The 18,933-nt window shown below is 34.6% G+C and overlaps 1 protein-coding gene across 2 annotated transcripts; it reads right to left on the bottom strand.

The window, feature by feature from the left end:
- Nucleotides 1-1,288: 1,288 nt before the first annotated feature.
- On the bottom strand, nt 1,289-8,967 carry LOC116206916 (bZIP transcription factor TGA10). 2 transcript variants are annotated; one of them, XM_031539750.1, is made up of 11 exons: nt 8,327-8,964; nt 8,080-8,183; nt 7,333-7,409; nt 7,065-7,202; nt 6,867-6,935; nt 6,639-6,698; nt 6,445-6,522; nt 6,179-6,260; nt 5,759-6,030; nt 4,935-5,174; nt 1,289-2,120 (listed from the first exon to the last, which is right to left on the bottom strand). In XM_031539750.1, the coding sequence occupies exons 1-11, from the start codon at nt 8,500-8,502 to the stop codon at nt 1,971-1,973; spliced, it is 1,446 nt and encodes a 481-aa protein (XP_031395610.1). In that variant the 5' UTR covers nt 8,503-8,964; the 3' UTR covers nt 1,289-1,970. The 2 variants fall into 2 exon arrangements, with proteins under 2 accessions (XP_031395610.1, XP_031395611.1); XM_031539751.1 differs by having other exon boundaries at nt 1,975-2,116; nt 8,327-8,967.
- Nucleotides 8,968-18,933: the final 9,966 nt, after the last annotated feature.

Here is an 18,933-nt window from a genome sequence, read left to right on the forward strand (position 1 = left end):
AAGTGGAATGGAAAATATTTTCACTTTCTTTCCTCAGTATCAAGTGTGAATTTCAATACTTAGCGAAGCTCATCAAACACTCCAAGTCCAAGCCCAAGTTAACATCCATAACTTCAGCCCATATTTGTCAATTATAAATAATAGAAAAGAACATCAAATGGGAAATGCCAGGACAGCATGAACCTGACTTGATCTTGATATACGGGATTCTTATTGACAGTTGCTTAGAAGTTAGAACGGGGAGTTCATGGGTCAGACTAACGTTCTGCTGTTTAGAAGGCCGGCCCAATTTAATCTTTCAGACAAGAGATCTGGAAGGGCTGGCCCAACTTAGAGCCCAATATAATGTTTCATCATGGGCTTTCTTGACAGTTGACAAGATGGTCCTAGTCCTAGACTATCAAAAAGTTTTCCTTGTTGCATTCATAGCCTTTTTCTTTCCTTTTTTTTTTTTGGCCTACCCATAGGCAGATATTTAGTTGATGAATTATTTATCTTGGTGAGATCACGGTGTATCCTTAATCAATTAATTGAAACCGATTTTCATTTAGGCATCAGTTTGTGTTAATTATGAAGCAGTTGATGAATTTAATCAACATCATGTGCTATGCGGGAACCTAGCTATATATAGTTTGTTTAGAATATGCAATGTCCCCAAAAGAGCAATGGATCAAGTGGTTGAGCTGGATTTTCTCGTTCTCCTAATATTTGTTGTAATACAATTAATTAAATAATTAATTGATCAGTCGAGTGTCTCTACCTATTTTGAGTTTCTCAAGATAGATATATGGAGAGGAAGGACCCTTTGACTTTATTTGTAAATATATATATCTCTACAACTGCATCACCTAACACAGCATAAATATTAGTTGAGCTTCACTTGTCTAATCAAATTCATAGAATCTGCCCTCTTCGAGAGTGAAGTTATTACCTAACAAAACCTCTCATCTCATCTCATCCTATAAAAAAATTAAAGGTCAACCCACGAAGTCAAATATATACATATATATAACACGCACCGATATCATTTTCTATATATCGAATAGGAAACTGGAACCCTCCTTTTCTTCTAGCAACTCCTAATGGAGGACGATAATTAATATATAGAACATCAGAATTCCGGATGATTTAATTTAGTTTGGAGTATTTCCGAATGATGTTGAGACAACAAATTTTATGACTTCTCTATTTGGAGAGAATTCAAGAATTCAGCCTCACACGATGACGCAATATATATATATATATATAAATTCTCGAGTTAATTCTATATTCAAGTACTAGGCAAAAGTTTTGTAACAAATGTCACTGCATTACAATTATATATGTTTTACTAGGTATCATCATAAAAATGGCCAGTCAAAAAAGAGAAGGGGAAAAAAATGCATTACCCTGAAGGATTGCAATTTCAACCACACCTAGAGGCCAAATGGGCCATGGAGTTGATCATGCCAAGCAATTTCCAGTCTCTCTCTCAAAAAGACACCACCACATTTATATTTAGAAGAAGAAGGTTTTTACAAGGAAAATGTATATTAATCAAGCCACCTTTAATTCTCCTCTTCTTTGTCAAGTAATTCCTTCTTGCTTTTTCCTTCTCCTTGTCCTTGTCCTTGTCCTTCTTTTTCTTCCACTTCCATTTTTGTTCATGTAGAGACTTTTCATCAGTCAGCAATGGCAGCATACAGACTTGTCGTTTTTCCCTCCCTTGGAATTTACAAGGGATAAAAAAGTGAACTGAAGAGAAATGGGTGAGTCATTTTCTTAATTAACCTTTGGGCTGGGGGTAGGATCAAGGAGTGTTTTAAGCTTAATATACCTCTGTTTATTCTCTCAATTATCTATACATATAAAAGTAAAACTACTTAAGACTGGTGTAGAAAGACTGATAAGTGGATGATGATTTTGACTCTAAAAATCATATCATCAAGTTGGGCTACTAAATGAGTTCCCCTATTGTATATATGCATTGATTAATCCTGTCGAGGGCGAGAGAGCCAGAGGGAGCTGAGAGCTCGGAGACGGTGGAAATACTCTGCAATGGCAATCAAACATCTCGCAGCCTGACGTGTTGTCAGAATCTGGTACAGTCGGTGGATCGTCTGGTGCCTCAAGTTATCTGCCTGTAAGTGTTTTTTTTTTTAAATAATGTGCATTAGCAAGACATACAAAATAAGAAATGAAAAGGAATGATAGCACACTGCTTAATTCTAATTTGGAGAATATATACATGCCATTTTCTCTATCTATAAGTAGATGATGTACATATCACATATACATGTATATACATACACATTCATGTATAGAAACCAATAAATATCCTAAACATATAACAATTTTTTGCTCTTTTCTCCTTTGTATTCATTTTTCTCACAACCATGAAGCAAAAATGTGCATAGTTGTTCATGAAAGGGAACATATATCCAGTATTAATAGAGGAGATATTATGGATATTCTACATGGATTTTAATATGCTTCCTCTTACACATATAGCGCTGCATCCATGCATAGGGTTCTTTTCTGTATTATAGGCCCAGAAAATCTTGCATAGGGCAAGCACGCAATTCTGGCCAATTATATGGGCATGTTTTTGGAACCTCGGGTTTCGGGAGATTTAGATGAAGCTTTCTTGGGAGGAAGAAGCATTTTTCTTTGTGTGTATGTCCATCATGTTTTGTTCAGGCCTATTTGAAGAAAAATGCATTGGAATTTATAGCTACAACTACGTACAAGGCTGGCTCGTTAGCTAGGGCTTCCGCTTGGCAAAAATGAGCAAAAGTATAAGCGGAAGTTCCGCAACTTCAACCAAAGATTATCGATAGCAAATCGATGAAATGGCAATAAAGTCAACGCTACGGCCCTATGCTAAAAATGGTCAACCAAGAGGTTGTTCACCGCATTGATTCTTGTATTCTAGTAATTACTCTCACGTCCTAAATATCATGATTTGGTAGGGAACTTTTAATAATTCCCCATCCTTAATTATAGCTGTCTTTTGATCAGTTCACTTACGACAGGACAAAACCCTATCCCTGAGCACCCTTTTATCAATTATAATGATTAGGAGCTTGATTTTCAAGATGTTGAATTGTAAGATTTCAACATGAGGCCGACCCGACAATTACTCATGGAATTCTAACCTATTCAAATGACTTGAAAAATTATCTCTCTTAATTTATTGTTGTTGTCTCTGTATATATATTAATACACGCACACACATATACATATATATCTAAACCCAGGTTAGAGTTATAAGCTTCTTTATATGCTGTTTAGATTGCCAAACCTAAACTGTTGTTTCCTGCAATACTATGTTAAAAATCAGTTGAGGTTAACACTATATACCTAAGAAAAATATAGCCAGAAAGGAAAGTTACTCTTCGATAATTACTATTATATGCCAGAGACAAGTTCATCGATAATTACTTATTATGTCAAAAGACAAGTTCATCGTATCCTAATCAACCTTCGATGTAGTTATTCAAGATTCTACAATACTATTTTAGTCAAAGACAAGTTCATCGTATCCTAATCAATCTTCGATATAAATTATTCAAAGTTCTATAATTCTATTCTATGGATTTCTAAGTTCTGCTCTAAAAAACTTTTCAATTCCTACCATTATGTTTTCTTTTTGTCCGGAAGAGTCAGATGCAAATCATTCTTACCGGAGACCTTTTCACTTCAGAAGTTTAAGGTCCTAACCATCATCACTTAGAAGTTAGACCAACTTGCTGTTTTTTTTTTTGGGTGAATTCTGTTTGTTTTAAGTTTAGTTATTTATATATATATATAGATAGATATAGATTATTTTTGGGTTAGAAGGTTTGCCTGCAAGAGAGGGTTTTGAGTGTGAAGCAAAAGGGTCCTGGAAGAAGAAGAGTCAAAAAGGTAGTAAATGGGGTCAATAATCATGTGGCGCATTTTAGGTCAAACGGTTAGGACCATGACATCATGTAAAGCACGGACTGTTTGGCTGTTTATTGGGATATGGATGCAAGTGGCTCTCATGGCGATATTTGCCCCATGCAGGTTTAATTAATTTAGACTCTTAAATTTTATTCCAATTTTATTTTATATATATCCACACTGGCCAAAATTGAAAATATTACAATTTCACAAAACATAAGACAGAATAATCGTTTCCACTTATATACAAATACGTATGTACTTTTCTTTTTGCTTGTTTTTCCTATGTAATAGAATACATACTTAATTATTTGCAAATAAAATGAATGAAGATATCAGTTATTATGATCTATTTTTCAAAATGTATGGATGCACGTATCAAAATTGATCTAACCAATGATTTAAAGCCCAAAATATGATAGGCTGACCAAAAGTGTGTTTTCATAATATCATACATACATACATACACACACATATATATATACACACATCACTTCGTAATAAAAAAATGTTTGGACACTGAGTTGCCCCTCATATATATGTAGACATATATTAAAATGGATGTTGGGATATACAATATATTTATCGGAGCCAAATCGTCCACCAAAATCACCTCGAGGATGTATTTAAGCTGAGACATGGAGTAGTTTCAGTGGAGGATTGGTTTCCTAGCTATCCCTAATCTGGGATAGAAAGCACGAATAATTTACTTATAAAAAGGTTCCCCAAAATATAATCCACTGATCTATATATCTATATCTATTATATAACATAGAGAAAAAATTGGGGACATGATCTATAGAGAGAAATTTGGATTTTACTAAGAACATCTAGGGATATATTCTTAGTGAATTTTTTTTTTGGGATACAACAGGTGGTTTTTCACCCATTGCATATGTGTACGTGTAATTAATTTTTTATGACAAAAGTAAAAAATTATATAACATGTGCATCCATGCTTTTATGAAAATGAAATTAAGGGGTGAGAACTATAAAAGAATGATTGCAGGGCAGGGAGAGCCAATCACCTGCCTGACGAAGCCTTCGAGGGCAGAGAGCTTGTTCATGGCGAGGGCCATCTGACCCATGTAGTTGGCCATGTTTGGAGGACTGCTCAACGAATCCGAGGTTATTGTTTCGGAGAGAGACTGGTTCAGAGCCTCGAGCCCTTGGGACAGCGCTTCTTCTGCCTCCTGCGTCGACTGCTGCAACCCGCATATCCCTAATATCTGCTGCTCACTTAGTGGCTCTACTTGGCTCAATATCACCTGTATTCGGAGCACATCATAGAAGCACAAAATAAGAAATCTTGATGACTACCATCAAATGTTGTGTGGGTAATGCCGAGGATGATAATACACCGAACTTCATTAAAACGTCGAGAAATGTTCTACATATATACATGCATGTGATTTGTCTTCATGTATGCAATACAAGATTTAGTTTACCGAGTGTTTTTTCTTTTCTTTTTTTCTTTTTTTTTTTGTGGCCTTATCTTTTGATCCTTTGCTAGCTAGAAACCAAAAGAAAGTGTGAGCAAGAGAACAAAATCCTCCTCCCTGTCCTGTCCACGAAGGAACAAAGCGGTTGTAAATTTGGTAGTAGCAAAGCAACATACATGACTTTATGAAAAATAGAACCTAACTCGACCCTTTAATAGAAACCTTCACGATGCCATTGCCAGCTTCCGTAATGTTTTTGTTTCATCGGCTGTCACAGACACCCATGAAAATACATCTCCCCTAGCTAGCTTTTGACAAATTTACTCCCAAAAGACATCTGTTTTATTTTATTTATCAAAAAAAGACATTTATTATTTTATTTTATAGATGGGACAGTGTTAGTAATTTACCTTGATGAGCTCGGATGGACGGAACCCGCCCATCCACATGAAACATCGCTCAGCGGGAGTCTTCCACATGCCGGAGACAAGGTGGAATACATCGGACTTGGCAACCATGCTCTTGAGTCCCATCATCTCATCATAGTGGGCTAGGCAGTTGTCCACGAACAGCCGGAGCTCGTTCTCTGGCAAGTGCTCCTGCACCGCTGCCCGGAGCTCGCACATCAGGCGGTGGTGTTCTTCGAGCCACCTCGAGTACTCCATGTCGAACACAGCAGCATCTAATGATGAACAGTCAAACCACACGAATGAGTATCACATACATATTAGGGCAAGGTTTTTCTGCTTGAAAAGATTTAGTAATACTGATATTTTCATATGATAACTTAAGAAATTTAAACTGCAAAAGAAGGGGGAAAAAAATGGTACCAGAGCTGATGTTGCTGATTCCGACAGGAAGGCCTTGCTCAGGTCCTAGGAGACCTCCTCCTCCTCCTCCTATAATTATTCCCTGTCATTATGGAAAAATCTTCTGATTACTAAACAAACAAAATTAATTATTAGTGAGGATAATTCAGAAAAAAAAATTATGCTACCGAGAAAAATTTTTATTCTTGTATATTATGCAAGAGGGGGGGGGGGGGGGGGGGGGGGGGGGGGGGGGGGGGGGGAGAGGCCTCGATTAAGTTAATAACCTGAGCTCTAGCTCTTTGCAGCTCCTGTTCCAGCTGGGTAAGCTTAATCCTACTTGATTCTAACTGTTGAATGTAAGCCTGTAAAAGTACAACGATAAAAGGGATAATATATGATGATTTATAGTCTTCAAATTAAATAATTCATTGAAGAGCCAAATTAAAAATTTTAATTAGTAATTAGAAGAATGATTGACCTTTTTCCGGAGCCTGCTTTTTCTAGCTGCCTCTCTATTCTGAGCCAGCCTTCTCAAGGTCTGCATGCACCCCGAAATTCAATTACTTTCATATGAAAAGAGAAAATAAAATATTTACCCTAGCTAAGCCAAAAAAAGAAATTACTAGGGAAAACGAGATTTTTTTTTTTAAAAAAAAATTGTCCTATGAAGTACGCGTTGCACTATATAGTTAATCGATAAAATTACCTTAGGATCAGGTGTCTTTGGCCCATCCTGCTCTGAACTGAAAGTTGCGCCTTTACGGTTCCCTTCTTTCTATCAAAATAGAACAACTCTCGAAATAAATGATTTTTTTTTCCAACGAGTAGGTGAAGATTTGATGAAGAATTAGTTAGTCAGTCATTGTGTTGGTGTTTTCATATTCTATTGCATCATATATAATACCTTGATGGCTTTGGTGGGTTCAGCCGGCTTTGAGGACGCAGCTTCATTCCGTGCATTGCAAAGCTCCATGGATGGGTCCGATGGTCTCTTAGAACCGCTGGTCGATGGAGAACTAACAACTAAGCCGCCGGTACTGCCCTACAACCCAAATACAGGCAGACACAATTTACGGACAAAATTTATGCTGAACATGCATCTTCCCCGATAGATAGATCAGTGATTAAATATACGTATATATTTATGTATTTATATAGAGAGAGATTATTACCTTGTTGGTTGATGGTTCAACGTGCATAGGCTGGGAAGGGAAAATATTGAGAGTCGGAGGCCTCATCCCACTGCTCTCTGCTCACGTAAAATCACCGTCCCATACATTCACTCATCATTACACGCACACGTATATATTTAGAGAGAGAGAGAGAGAGAGAGAAGGAGAGAGGATTTTTTCAACAAGCACAATGATAGAAGGCCGAGAGGACAAACACTAGCTAGAGAGCTATGAGAGATATGGATAAGGGTCGGGTTTTCGGGATCGTCGCACGCATTCTATATAATTACCGACAGAAAACAAAAGGTACAAAACGGATTAATTAAAGAAGTGTTGATTAATTGAAATTGAATCTTTTTTTCAAAGTTTAAAAGGAAAGGAGACCCCGATATCTCTTGTTCGTGTATAAGTGTACCGATGATGAGTCGATGGGGAAGGAAAAGAAGCTCGTGAAAATGAATGGAAATCGATAGGGAAAACGGAAAGAATGGAAAACCGAAAACTTGCTGGATTTTTTTGGGGAAGTTCTTAATGTTTTTGGGGTTTTGCTGCTGCAAAAGGTGGATCTGGTCAAAGGGGGAGGTACGATCGGAATATTTAATCTGTTGGTCGTGCTTTCCCTGTGATCACACTCCCTCTCTTCTCCTCTTTTGCTAATATCTGACACCAACAGGCCCACAAACAAGAAAGAGATATATATGTGTGTGTATATATATATATAGAGAGAGAGAGAGAGAGAGTTAGTACGTCGCTGGTCCTGAACGGCCGAGGACGGCTCTTGTCCGTCGAAGTAGAGGAAGAGCGCCTGATCGAGCTCGCCCAGGTCGTATGCCCCGGCTGCATCTTTCCCGCTGGAACGTCCAAAAGAATATTAAAACGATCAATAAAAAGGAAAGTCCTGCTGTTCAGTAGTTAGGAGACAATTATCAAGAACTGCTGCTGCTTTGTCTTTCATGCGATCAAAATATATGTACGTATATATATATATACTTACATGAAGTTCCCCGCGGGGATGGACGATGAGGAGGTGGAGGACTGGAGCAGCTGCGCATGGTGCTGGTGATTGCCATCTTGCAGTTGATGGTGTTGCGGTGGCGGCAGCGGATGGTGGAGCTGGCTGGCTATCGGGTGGTGGTTGGTGGGCCTGTTGTTATAATTGGAACTCGCCATGCTGAGAGATAAAACTATTATCCCTTGGACGTCAAGTTGGTGATGGTGATGGTGATGATGCTCAGTATGCCCAGCTCTTCAGCTGCTTCTAGTTGTTCGAGGGCTCCCAAACCTCGCATAAATAGCATAACCAACGCGATTCTTTATCTCGGAGATCGTCTCTCTCATGCTATAACAATCAGTCCAGCTTTCACACACAGAGAGAAGAGAGAGTCGGTGGGGTTAAGGAAGACTGCCTGCTTGCTCCTTACGGACTTTGAGAGGAGGAGGGGGAAGGAAAACTGGGAAGAATTGAATTGCAAAGAAACAAAATGGACAGAGAAAAAGGCTCCCTTTCTTATTTATCTCTCTCTCTCTCTCTCTCTCTCTCTCTCTGACTGCTAAGAAGATGATGAAGAAGAAAGGGGAGAAGGAAGAAGACGACTTTGTGTAAACCAAACTTTCAGATAAAGCGGTTCCCTTTCCCTCACATATTCAACTCTCTCTCTCTCTCTCTCTCTCTCTCTCTCTCTCTCTCAGTGTATATATTCATCAAAAACCGCTTCTGTCGCTGTAAGAAAACCGCCTAGGAGGTGTCCGTAAAACCGCTCGGCGGCTTCCTACTTCGATTTTTCCTAGTGTTATTGTCCATCCGAAATGACAAAAAAGACCTTATTCCGTCAAGGGATTTACTGTTTTTGGGGCATTTTTCCATGCAGAAAGGAGGTGCATCCTTACATGTATATATGTACGGAACACTTTACACCTATCAAAGACGTGCATGTTATAATCCACTGAGAAGAAAAAAAAAAGAAGACAGGGCATGTTACATATATAATTAAATTGTAATTACATATATAATTAAAATGTAATTATAAATATGGGTTGACTCAAGTAATTCAAAACTTAGCTTATTCCCTTTAAACACGATTCCATGTTCGAGTTTTGTGAATAGAGAAAAATTTACGCCGGGAAAGTTTTACCACTTAGTGAATCGACTCGGTTCAAACTAAATTAGTAATCCGATATTGTACTTTTGAATATCATGATACACAGTGAAAAAAGAAATTGCAATTACCGTTGCATATAAATATAAATATGTTTGTGTGTACATATTTTCTGATTTTAGCAATATTTAAATGTGTCCTTTCACATTAGCATAGGAACATTAAGAATATATCGTCCCTGGTAATTAATGTAAATACAACACGGAAAATGGAAAAACAGATAGACAAATGGATATATAACTCTGGGATTAGGGAAACTATTTCTCCTAGAAAAATCTAGGGGAGACTTCGATTGTTCAACTCAAAGTACAATTTCTTAAAGTAACCAGAAAATTAATTAATTTAATTATACATCCAAATAGAAGGAAAATTATCTTCTTAATAATTAAAGAAGAGGAGACTTGGAAATTTTGCATGCACCACGCCCCTCTTCTTCAATCGAAAACTCAATACTAGCTAGAATCGCATAAAATTATTTAGAATAGCTAAATTTTCAACAACACGATTTAATATTATGCAATCATGAAGTAAATTATTTATCTCAAGAAGAAATTTGTCATAAAATTGCTCATTTCTTAAAAAAGGTTAGAGATTATCAATGGAGTACTAAAGAAACGATCGATCATAACTTATATAGAAAAGAAATATACCTTAGAAAAAGTTATGGTACCACAGCATCATGTAGTGCACTCCATCTCAATCAATAACTCTAGTTATTTCCGCAAATGTACTCACCAAAATAAAAATATGAACCTTTATTTCCAGGTAAATAAAGAATTAATTGACCAATGTAGGTTGACTTAAACAATTTGACATTTGTTTTCTTTAAATGAGATTTCGATTCGAGTTTTGTAAATAGAAAAAATTAATATTATGAGAGGTTTATTCATTACTTGGCCGACCCGACTTAAACTAAATTAGTCTGTTCTTTTAGATTTTCGAATACTATTTTACATGCAAAAAAAAAAAGACATTAGCTAAAAAAAATTTAAAAAAATTTAATGTAATATTCGCCCCCAAAAAAAAAATTACAACTGCTCGCGGTTACCGAATCTTGTGGGGCAGGGCAGGGGCAGTACGGTCAGGCAGTGCAGGGGGCAGCTGTCTGACTTGGGCGAGCGTTTCTGGTAAGACCGTGGACCATGGGGACACGTGCCGACCTACTGGGCAGCAGGGGAGTTACATGCGGGACCCACCAACAAATGTTAAGCGTCTCCCTCTTTCCCACCCCTCAATGAGGAAGAAGAACAAAGGCGGGCCCCACCATAGACCCGCCCCCACCATTTCCCGCGATTTTTTTACTCCCGGTTTTCCAACCACTCCGAAAATAAGGACTGTCAGCCAACTGCAAAAGTGGCCTCAGAAAAAAAAAAAAAAAAAAAGTTAACTGCAAATGAAAATTTTAAAATTTAAAATTCTTGCAAAATATTTTTTATATATCTTTTGTTATAATTTTATCATCATCCATTTATGGTTTAATTTATTAATTAAGAAAATAGTAGGTCACGATCCCAAAAAAGATTTCATCCATTTATGGTTTAATTTTTAGTATGTCTCTGTGTGTATTAAACTACTCATATAATAAAGAACTGTAATTAGCAAAAAATTGTTTCGTCCCACTATTGGGTACTGAATTACTTGTTTCTAAGACAAGAAATGTAATCATCGAATGTTTTCATAAAGTTCGATGACTTTTGAAATACTTTTAGACAAATAATTATAATTGTTTATTCTAAGATCTAGAACTAGAAGTATATATATATCGACTATCATAAATAGACTGACTGGACCGAGCATATATCTTTATAAGTTTGAGCAAGACAAATAAGGGCTATTTTTACTCCCGTCAAAATGGGGGTGGAAATTAATGAAAGGTGTGATCATAACACTTCATATCCAGTCAAACTAGTGTAGGATTAATCTCTAATTATTTTCAACATAACAAGGCACACGAGTCCCCCCAAACCAATTTCAAAATCGTTGAAGTTGATAATTGCTTTTAAGACCAGCTTCATTATTTGGGAAATGTTTATCTAGCCAGATATTATATTTATATTTATATTATGTAGCTGATTCCTTTCGCGTTGAGTGAATATATAATTAGGATATATATACAATTAATTAATTAATTAATTATAATCTTTTTGTGGTAAAAGGTTATTGATCAGTTGCCTATTGGAGAATCTATATACACTTGAAATAACAGCAAAAGTTATTCATAAAAAAAAAAAAGAAAGCAAAAGTCCATCAAATGGTAACATCTCTCAAAGGAAAGGGCCCATCAAATGTTGGAGTGAGTTTTGACCAATATTAACATATCTTGAGAGAGAGAGAGAGAGAGAGAGAGAGAGAGAGATAGTTGTCATAATCTATGTATAATATATCTTGTCTAAGGTCACATCCGCAAATTGGAACTCGATAATATCCCGGGTGCATCTATATATATATGTGTGTGCATGCCCGCTATTCAGTGATATTCTTATTGGAAAACATATATTGTTTCGTTTTGATCGACAAAATAAGCACCCAAGGCCAACTACTATTCTTATGTAGCTCTTTATCGGTCACATGGTATTATAATATGATCTATAATTGATATAAAAGTACGGAAGCCAACGGACTATTTCTAGACTTTTCATAATTCCACGTTTACTTTTTATAGTTTGAATTGATACTAAAACTTCATCTCGAACTATTGTCATTGTTTAGAGTTTTGCCAAATCAAAATACTGCAATTTGCTCCGAAAATCATTCTTAATCAATTAATCGATATTTTTTTGGCGAATTAGTTGATATTTCGTATAACTAATCTGCATAACGACTATTAAGAAAGAAATTCAAATATTTATATGTGTTGACAAATAAAAAAAAAACATCATTAGAATGTATCACTTAACTTTTTCATGGCCCTTTTTCTTTCCATCATCCCAGATTTAATAAAATAAGAGAAAAACCTCTCACATTTTGTATATTCAAATTCCTTCCCTACTACCTACAAAGGCCTACCTTTACTTTTAAATTTATTTTTCAAATAAAAAAAAACATCATTAGAATATTTTTATCATTTTATTTTTATTTATACATATTAATATTTAAATTTATTTTTCATTGTTAGTCATAAGTTCTAATTGAACATAAAAATTAATAAATGGGATACTTTAAAATCTAAAAAAGAAAAAAAATCAAAAAGTGCTTACCAATATACTATCATTTAAAAAATAAAAATATATACATTTTTTATTTGTATGACAACTAATATTTATTTAAAAAATATGCAAAAGTATATCAAATTACATTATCGTCTCGTGCGCGCACGTGATTACTTTACTAGTATGTGTGTGTGTATATATGTAGCATGTGATGGTATTCTTTGATGTGCTTGAGAAAATCATATTAACAACGTCTAATCGCACAGATTAAAGTTATCTGAACTAAAGTTCTAACGTGGATTTTCCTCCTTTTTCTTGGCAGATTGTCATGTTTTTATAGCAGCAATTAACAGTAATAATGTAAGTTGCAAATTAGAATATACATGTAATGATCTAATGAGTATATTTATATGTAATCTTTTGAATAATTGGTGAATGGAACAAATCAAATTACAAAGATTCTAGGGTTCTTCCTCCTTCCTGTCTCCTTCCTCTTCTTCGACTATCTCCTTGCTGGCTAGTTCTACCACACGCAGACACGCTTTTGCGAAGATGTTGAGGATCCGTAATGTAATATTCTCACTGTTATTCTATAAATATTTCCGATTTTTGTTGATGATGATCTGCAAATTCTCTACTCTGCAGTTTTTCTATTTATATATATTTTCTTCAACAATTACGTTTCTAATTTCCCTTTTCAAGTGGACAATAAAAAATAGTTTCTGCTAATTTATGGTTTTTATTAATTAAAAAAATTGAAAACATGAGTGCTTTTTATATGGACTTCCGTACATGAGAGCACCAAAAAAACCCCTATATATATATATATATATATGGTGAAATTGCATGGAAATATGAAAACAATGATACATAGAGTAACATTACCAACGATTTCTTAAAATGTTTGAGCCAATAATATAGATAACGTTTCCTCATATTCAGGAAGAGGTATACTGTAAATAAATTGATCACTCTTAATTTAAACTTATTAATTTTTCTTATATTTACTAATTAAACTTATTAATATAATTTTAATAATTGTTAGTTAATATAAATACTAATTATTAAATAATTGTTTAAATTTAATTTAATTAAAGAATATTAATATTCGTTAAAAGGGAATATAAGACGTGAAAAGGAAAAACTTCATTGATTGACCAAAACTAGCTAGCTGCCTTGGGGTGCTCTCTCTTGCTCTAAATAATTATTATTGATGATGACTCTGAAATTAAAATCACTTATCTCATTCACCGATCATTAGCTGGAAATTCTTAACTTGAGATATTGTTAATTTGACCTTTAGTGCATATACATCATCTTCAATTGATAATCAATAGGTTCTAAATTTAATTCTTATCAGTGGAACTCTCTACGTCCCTATTTTTTCCCTCCTCTATCTATTTTCATCTAATATGATAAGTTTCATTATTTGTAACAAAAAAAATAACTGCAGGTTAAATGGGCTGCATACACACCCAACGTGAGTTGGTTCAAACGGTTCGGCACTTGTTCCGCTTAAGCAAAATCTTGTATTTGAGTTCTTGTGAATGCAAAAAATTCACGCTGAGAGAATTTTACCTATTAGTGGGCAGACCCGGCTCGACTGGATCAGTTGGGATCTAATAATTGAGGCTTTCGGATACCAGAGTTCATACAGAAAAAAAGGGTCGCGTATCCACACATATATATAGGACGGATCCTTTCAAATTATGATTATAATTAAGAACAGTTACATAATATTAATTAGACGTAATTTTCATGTGTTCTCTAACCAGTGGCCTGTATGTATGTTTGTACATCAACATACATATCTATATCATCAGATGTAATACTTCAATCATCAGATAATTAAAAAAGAAAAAGAAAACCATATATATGTATGTATGACTCTAAAAAAAACCGATAAAGAGATATTTAAGAATTATAATTAAGAGTGTTGTAGATAACAATTACAACTTGAATATACTTGAATTCCACCATATTGATTAATCACCTTTTTTTTGTGACAAATATATATATTAATTGTTTTATTGTTTATTTGGACAATTTTTTTTGATAGGTTATTGTTTATTTGGACTAGTAAATATGATATAATACAAGTAAACAATATTACTTCTCACACAATTTAGACATGAGTATAAATTAGGGCAACTGTTGATTTTATTACTCTATGTTCTTTTTGTTTTTTCGTTGAATTTTGGAGCTATTCTCTCATATCTTTATTAATCAGTCTTTGTCGAAGTAGTTTTCCGGTATAAGATATTAATAGAAAAACATAGTTAGCAGCCAAAATTCTTCACTTGTTTAATGTGTATAGTATAACTGGATTTGAGAATTCCATTTATAATTTATTCCTTGATGCACTCCCCGAATCCCACTTCAAACCTTTCCTCTTATAAGAGACGTTTCTCTAATTATATGAAATTAATAATAAGAATAAAACAAAATATTTTGGATTAGGTATATCAAAACACGTCGGCAAAGTAAAACAATATTATAATTGATTGTTGCGATTAATGAAATTAAGGTTCCCCTTTTAAGATGTAATTCGAGCAGCCGAGGCTAATTCGCTACCAACTCCTCCTATATCGAAGAGCCCACTAGTTAGCTATAATATTCTGAATTGACATATCATACAAACCCTAATTATTACCCAGAAGAAATGAAACCCTTGTTTGTGAACTCAAGAACATATGTGTCGGGTTTCTTGTTTCATTGGTAATGTTTCCTATTTATTTTTCAAAGAGGAATTTATAGATTAAACATCGGGTCAATGCACTTTGATAAGTATATTGATATCGATATCTTCCTTCATTGGGTTGCATATGAATATTTACTTTTTTATTTTCAGAAAATAATTTATAGATTATATAGATAGATATATATATTCATGTCAATGCATTTTCTTAAATATATAGGTGTATCTAAGGGGCAAAACTATTACTCGAATGATTTTATTTCGTCCAATTCACATTTTTCTTTTATTTGAGAATCAAGGCGGTTCTCTCTTGGGTCTGGCCCTAGTTGATAACTAATTTGTGCATTTACGTTTGAAAGGCATTCTACATATTGTGTTTCCACGATAATTTGATTACGGTGAAATTTTGAATTTAGGATACTTTAAGAATTGTACTATGCGTTTGTATGACTGATTTACATTTGCATTCCCATAAGAAAATATTCAGTGAGTATTACACGGTCACGTTAGTATATAAAAACTCAATAAGAAACGACACATATAAAGGTGGAAAGAAAAAAATTATGAATCATAACTACATCTTTTACATGTATCAGTTGTTAATTGAGTTTTACACAATTACGTGATTCCATATTAATTAGTCATTGAATATTTTCTCCCTTGCATATAATTACATGATTTCATTTGGGTGATATTAATATGTAAACATGATAAGTGCAACGAAGTACATGAAAAGAGAAAAATTGGAAATATGCTAATCAATTCATCTATAGATGTATTGTAATACCAAAGACATTGTAAATTACATTTATAATGACAAAGCGTGTACGCATTTACATACAAATATGTATGTATATATATATATTCATGTATATTATGTGTTCGCTTAATATTGTAAGTCAGGGGAATTGACTAAGTAACGACATCTAAATCAAAGTTCAATGGATCGACCTCCTCCTCCTTCTCTGCTGCCAAATATTTTATGCTATTAAATGTATGCATCGAGATCCTTTGAAGAGTGCAACCCACCACCCGTTTTCAATAATAGTTTATATATATGGTTGACCTTTCGATAGATTCAGGGCATTCAATCGGCCCACGCACAATTTATATTTGACAATTTCAGAACATAGATAATGCAGGGCATGCAAATATATGATCGATCACAAGTCTTAAATTGTTTTACCTTACCAACGACAACCATAAGCTAGTACTAACTATGATCCAAGAGGTCTGAGGAACGGCCTGTCAATCTACAGATCCTTTCCTGCAGTTAAATATGTCTTGGGATTGCAGCATGCACTGATGATGAGAACGTTTCCTACACAGACCATCCCCTAGTCGATATTTTTAGAGGAGCATCAAATTGGGAGAAGAGACAGATAGACAGGAATTGTGAACGTGTATATTTGGAGGAACTAGCTAGAGATAGGGACTCAAGAGTTGCTGCTATATTTTTCAATAAAGCTTGTGGATTAGGAAAGTGATGAGCGAAAGAACACCGTGCTAAAACTGGAAATAGAGTAATATTGCTAGCACGGGCAGGCATTAATTCTGATTATAATCATTAATGTCAAGCATCATTTAATCCACCAAAGCGTGCATAATTTAACCAACGTGGATTGGTTCAAGCAGTTCGGTACTTGTTCCGCTTAAGCAAGATCTCGAGTTCAAGTCTTTGTGAATGTAAAAAATCAACATCGGGAGAGTTTTACCCTTTAGCGGGCCGACTCGGGCTTCACTAGATTAGTTATGGTCCAATTGGACTTCCAGATGTCATGATTTATATCAAAAAAAAAGTGCATAATCTAGCAAGTAGATGTTAGCTTGGATCGGAAAAATAATAATCCAAAGCTAGCGTTTGCATGATCCATGGAGTCTTTCCTTGGTCTTCCATTGCATATGAAACATGCCTCTCTCTTTTTATGTTCTTTTTTTTTTCCCCTTTTGCTAGTAACTATTATCATTAGTCTTATATATAGTCAACCATGTAAATGTACATATATGTGTATATATATTTTAATAACAACTCAGATGTTTGGTTAACAATATCAACACCAAAGATGTACGGTGTGCCTAATCCTTGTCTTGCTGCTTATAGGGAATGTAAATGGAGATAGTGATCTCCTAATAATTTAAGGGTTGACCAATTAATTAGTTTAATCTACAATTATTTGAACATCTCTAATGCTTAATAAACAACCCAAAAAAAAGAAAAAAATGGATAATATATTCATCAAATATGAATATATGTATATATACGCGCATATATGAACCTCCCTCGAAAGATAGGGACTATTCATAGCTGAAGTGTACTCTTTTAGAGAAGATAAAACAAAATTATAAAGAAATCATGTAAGAAGTTGGGCTTCAACGTCTTCTTTACATCTGTTATTTATTGATAAGTATCATTTTGTATGCCCACAACGCTGCCTGGCTGGAGGTAGATAGGAGTAGTAACAATTATATATTGTTGTCCTTATACTATAAATGGAAGATTTTAGTGTACTAAAATAACTGTTCTATAGAGTGTGGTAAAGGGAAAGATGACAATAACGTCGACCAAACGTACTAATTAGTCTAATACATCAGACAGAGATGATGATCGATCGGACTGTTGAGAAGAGCGAGAGATTGTTGCGGGCAGACCACTATATATACATGTATATTGCTCTGTATGGATTATATGGACATTGTCTTATATCAATCGTGTGTCAGCTATATTTTGAGAATATGTAAAAGGTTTAGCTGATTACATTCGCTTTGCCAGATAATTTTCTCCGCTTTGTATATATAAGTTTCGATGCATAGAAATTAATGAAGTCGTTATTGAAAAGAAATATAAGTAAATGAGTAACCGAAAAAAAAAAAAATATATATATATATATATATAATTATATGATGATTATATGGAGAAACATTAAATGATCATGCTTAGACGATCATCTATATAACTTTTGGATCTTTGAACCCTCTACTTCGAAAGAATATCTTACAGAACTATTTACATTAGCTCCGATCTTTTCAGACCGGATCAATCACATTGAAGAAGAAATTTACGAGCATAGAGAATATAACATTTATATATTCATCATGACCCCCAACATAGATATGAGAAAGAGGACGGGACCTAGGAAAGACTTTTTCGGTGGAGGTAAATGGAATCGAATAGCCTTTTAGATGTGTCTTTTTGGATCGAGTAGGGAAGATGAAAAGGATTTTGCTGTACTTGGAATACCCCTTTAAGCTCAGAGGGCATGGGGTTCTCGGATGAAATAGGGACTTAGCCATTGTTATGGGCCTTATTCATCATCATTCCACCTGTCATAAAGTCCAAACGCTCCCTAGTGGGCCCAACATAGACCATTTCCACTTCCCAAATTTAGTAAATCATTATCTCTGTTATGGCCTTCCGTTTTTGGGTTTTGGATGTCAACTCCACTTATTGTATTTCCTTTTCATTCGGTAAACTAAAAATAATAACAACATATAATAATTTAATCGAGAAGGAATGAGTAAGAAGCACGAAAGCAATAGACTAATGTAAATTAAAAGTCATCAAATCCTTTCAAATCGATATTATTGGCTTTAATAAATC

Source organism: Punica granatum, chromosome 5 (genome assembly GCF_007655135.1).
Source record: "Punica granatum isolate Tunisia-2019 chromosome 5, ASM765513v2, whole genome shotgun sequence".
In the NCBI taxonomy this organism is placed as follows: domain Eukaryota; kingdom Viridiplantae; phylum Streptophyta; class Magnoliopsida; order Myrtales; family Lythraceae; genus Punica; species Punica granatum.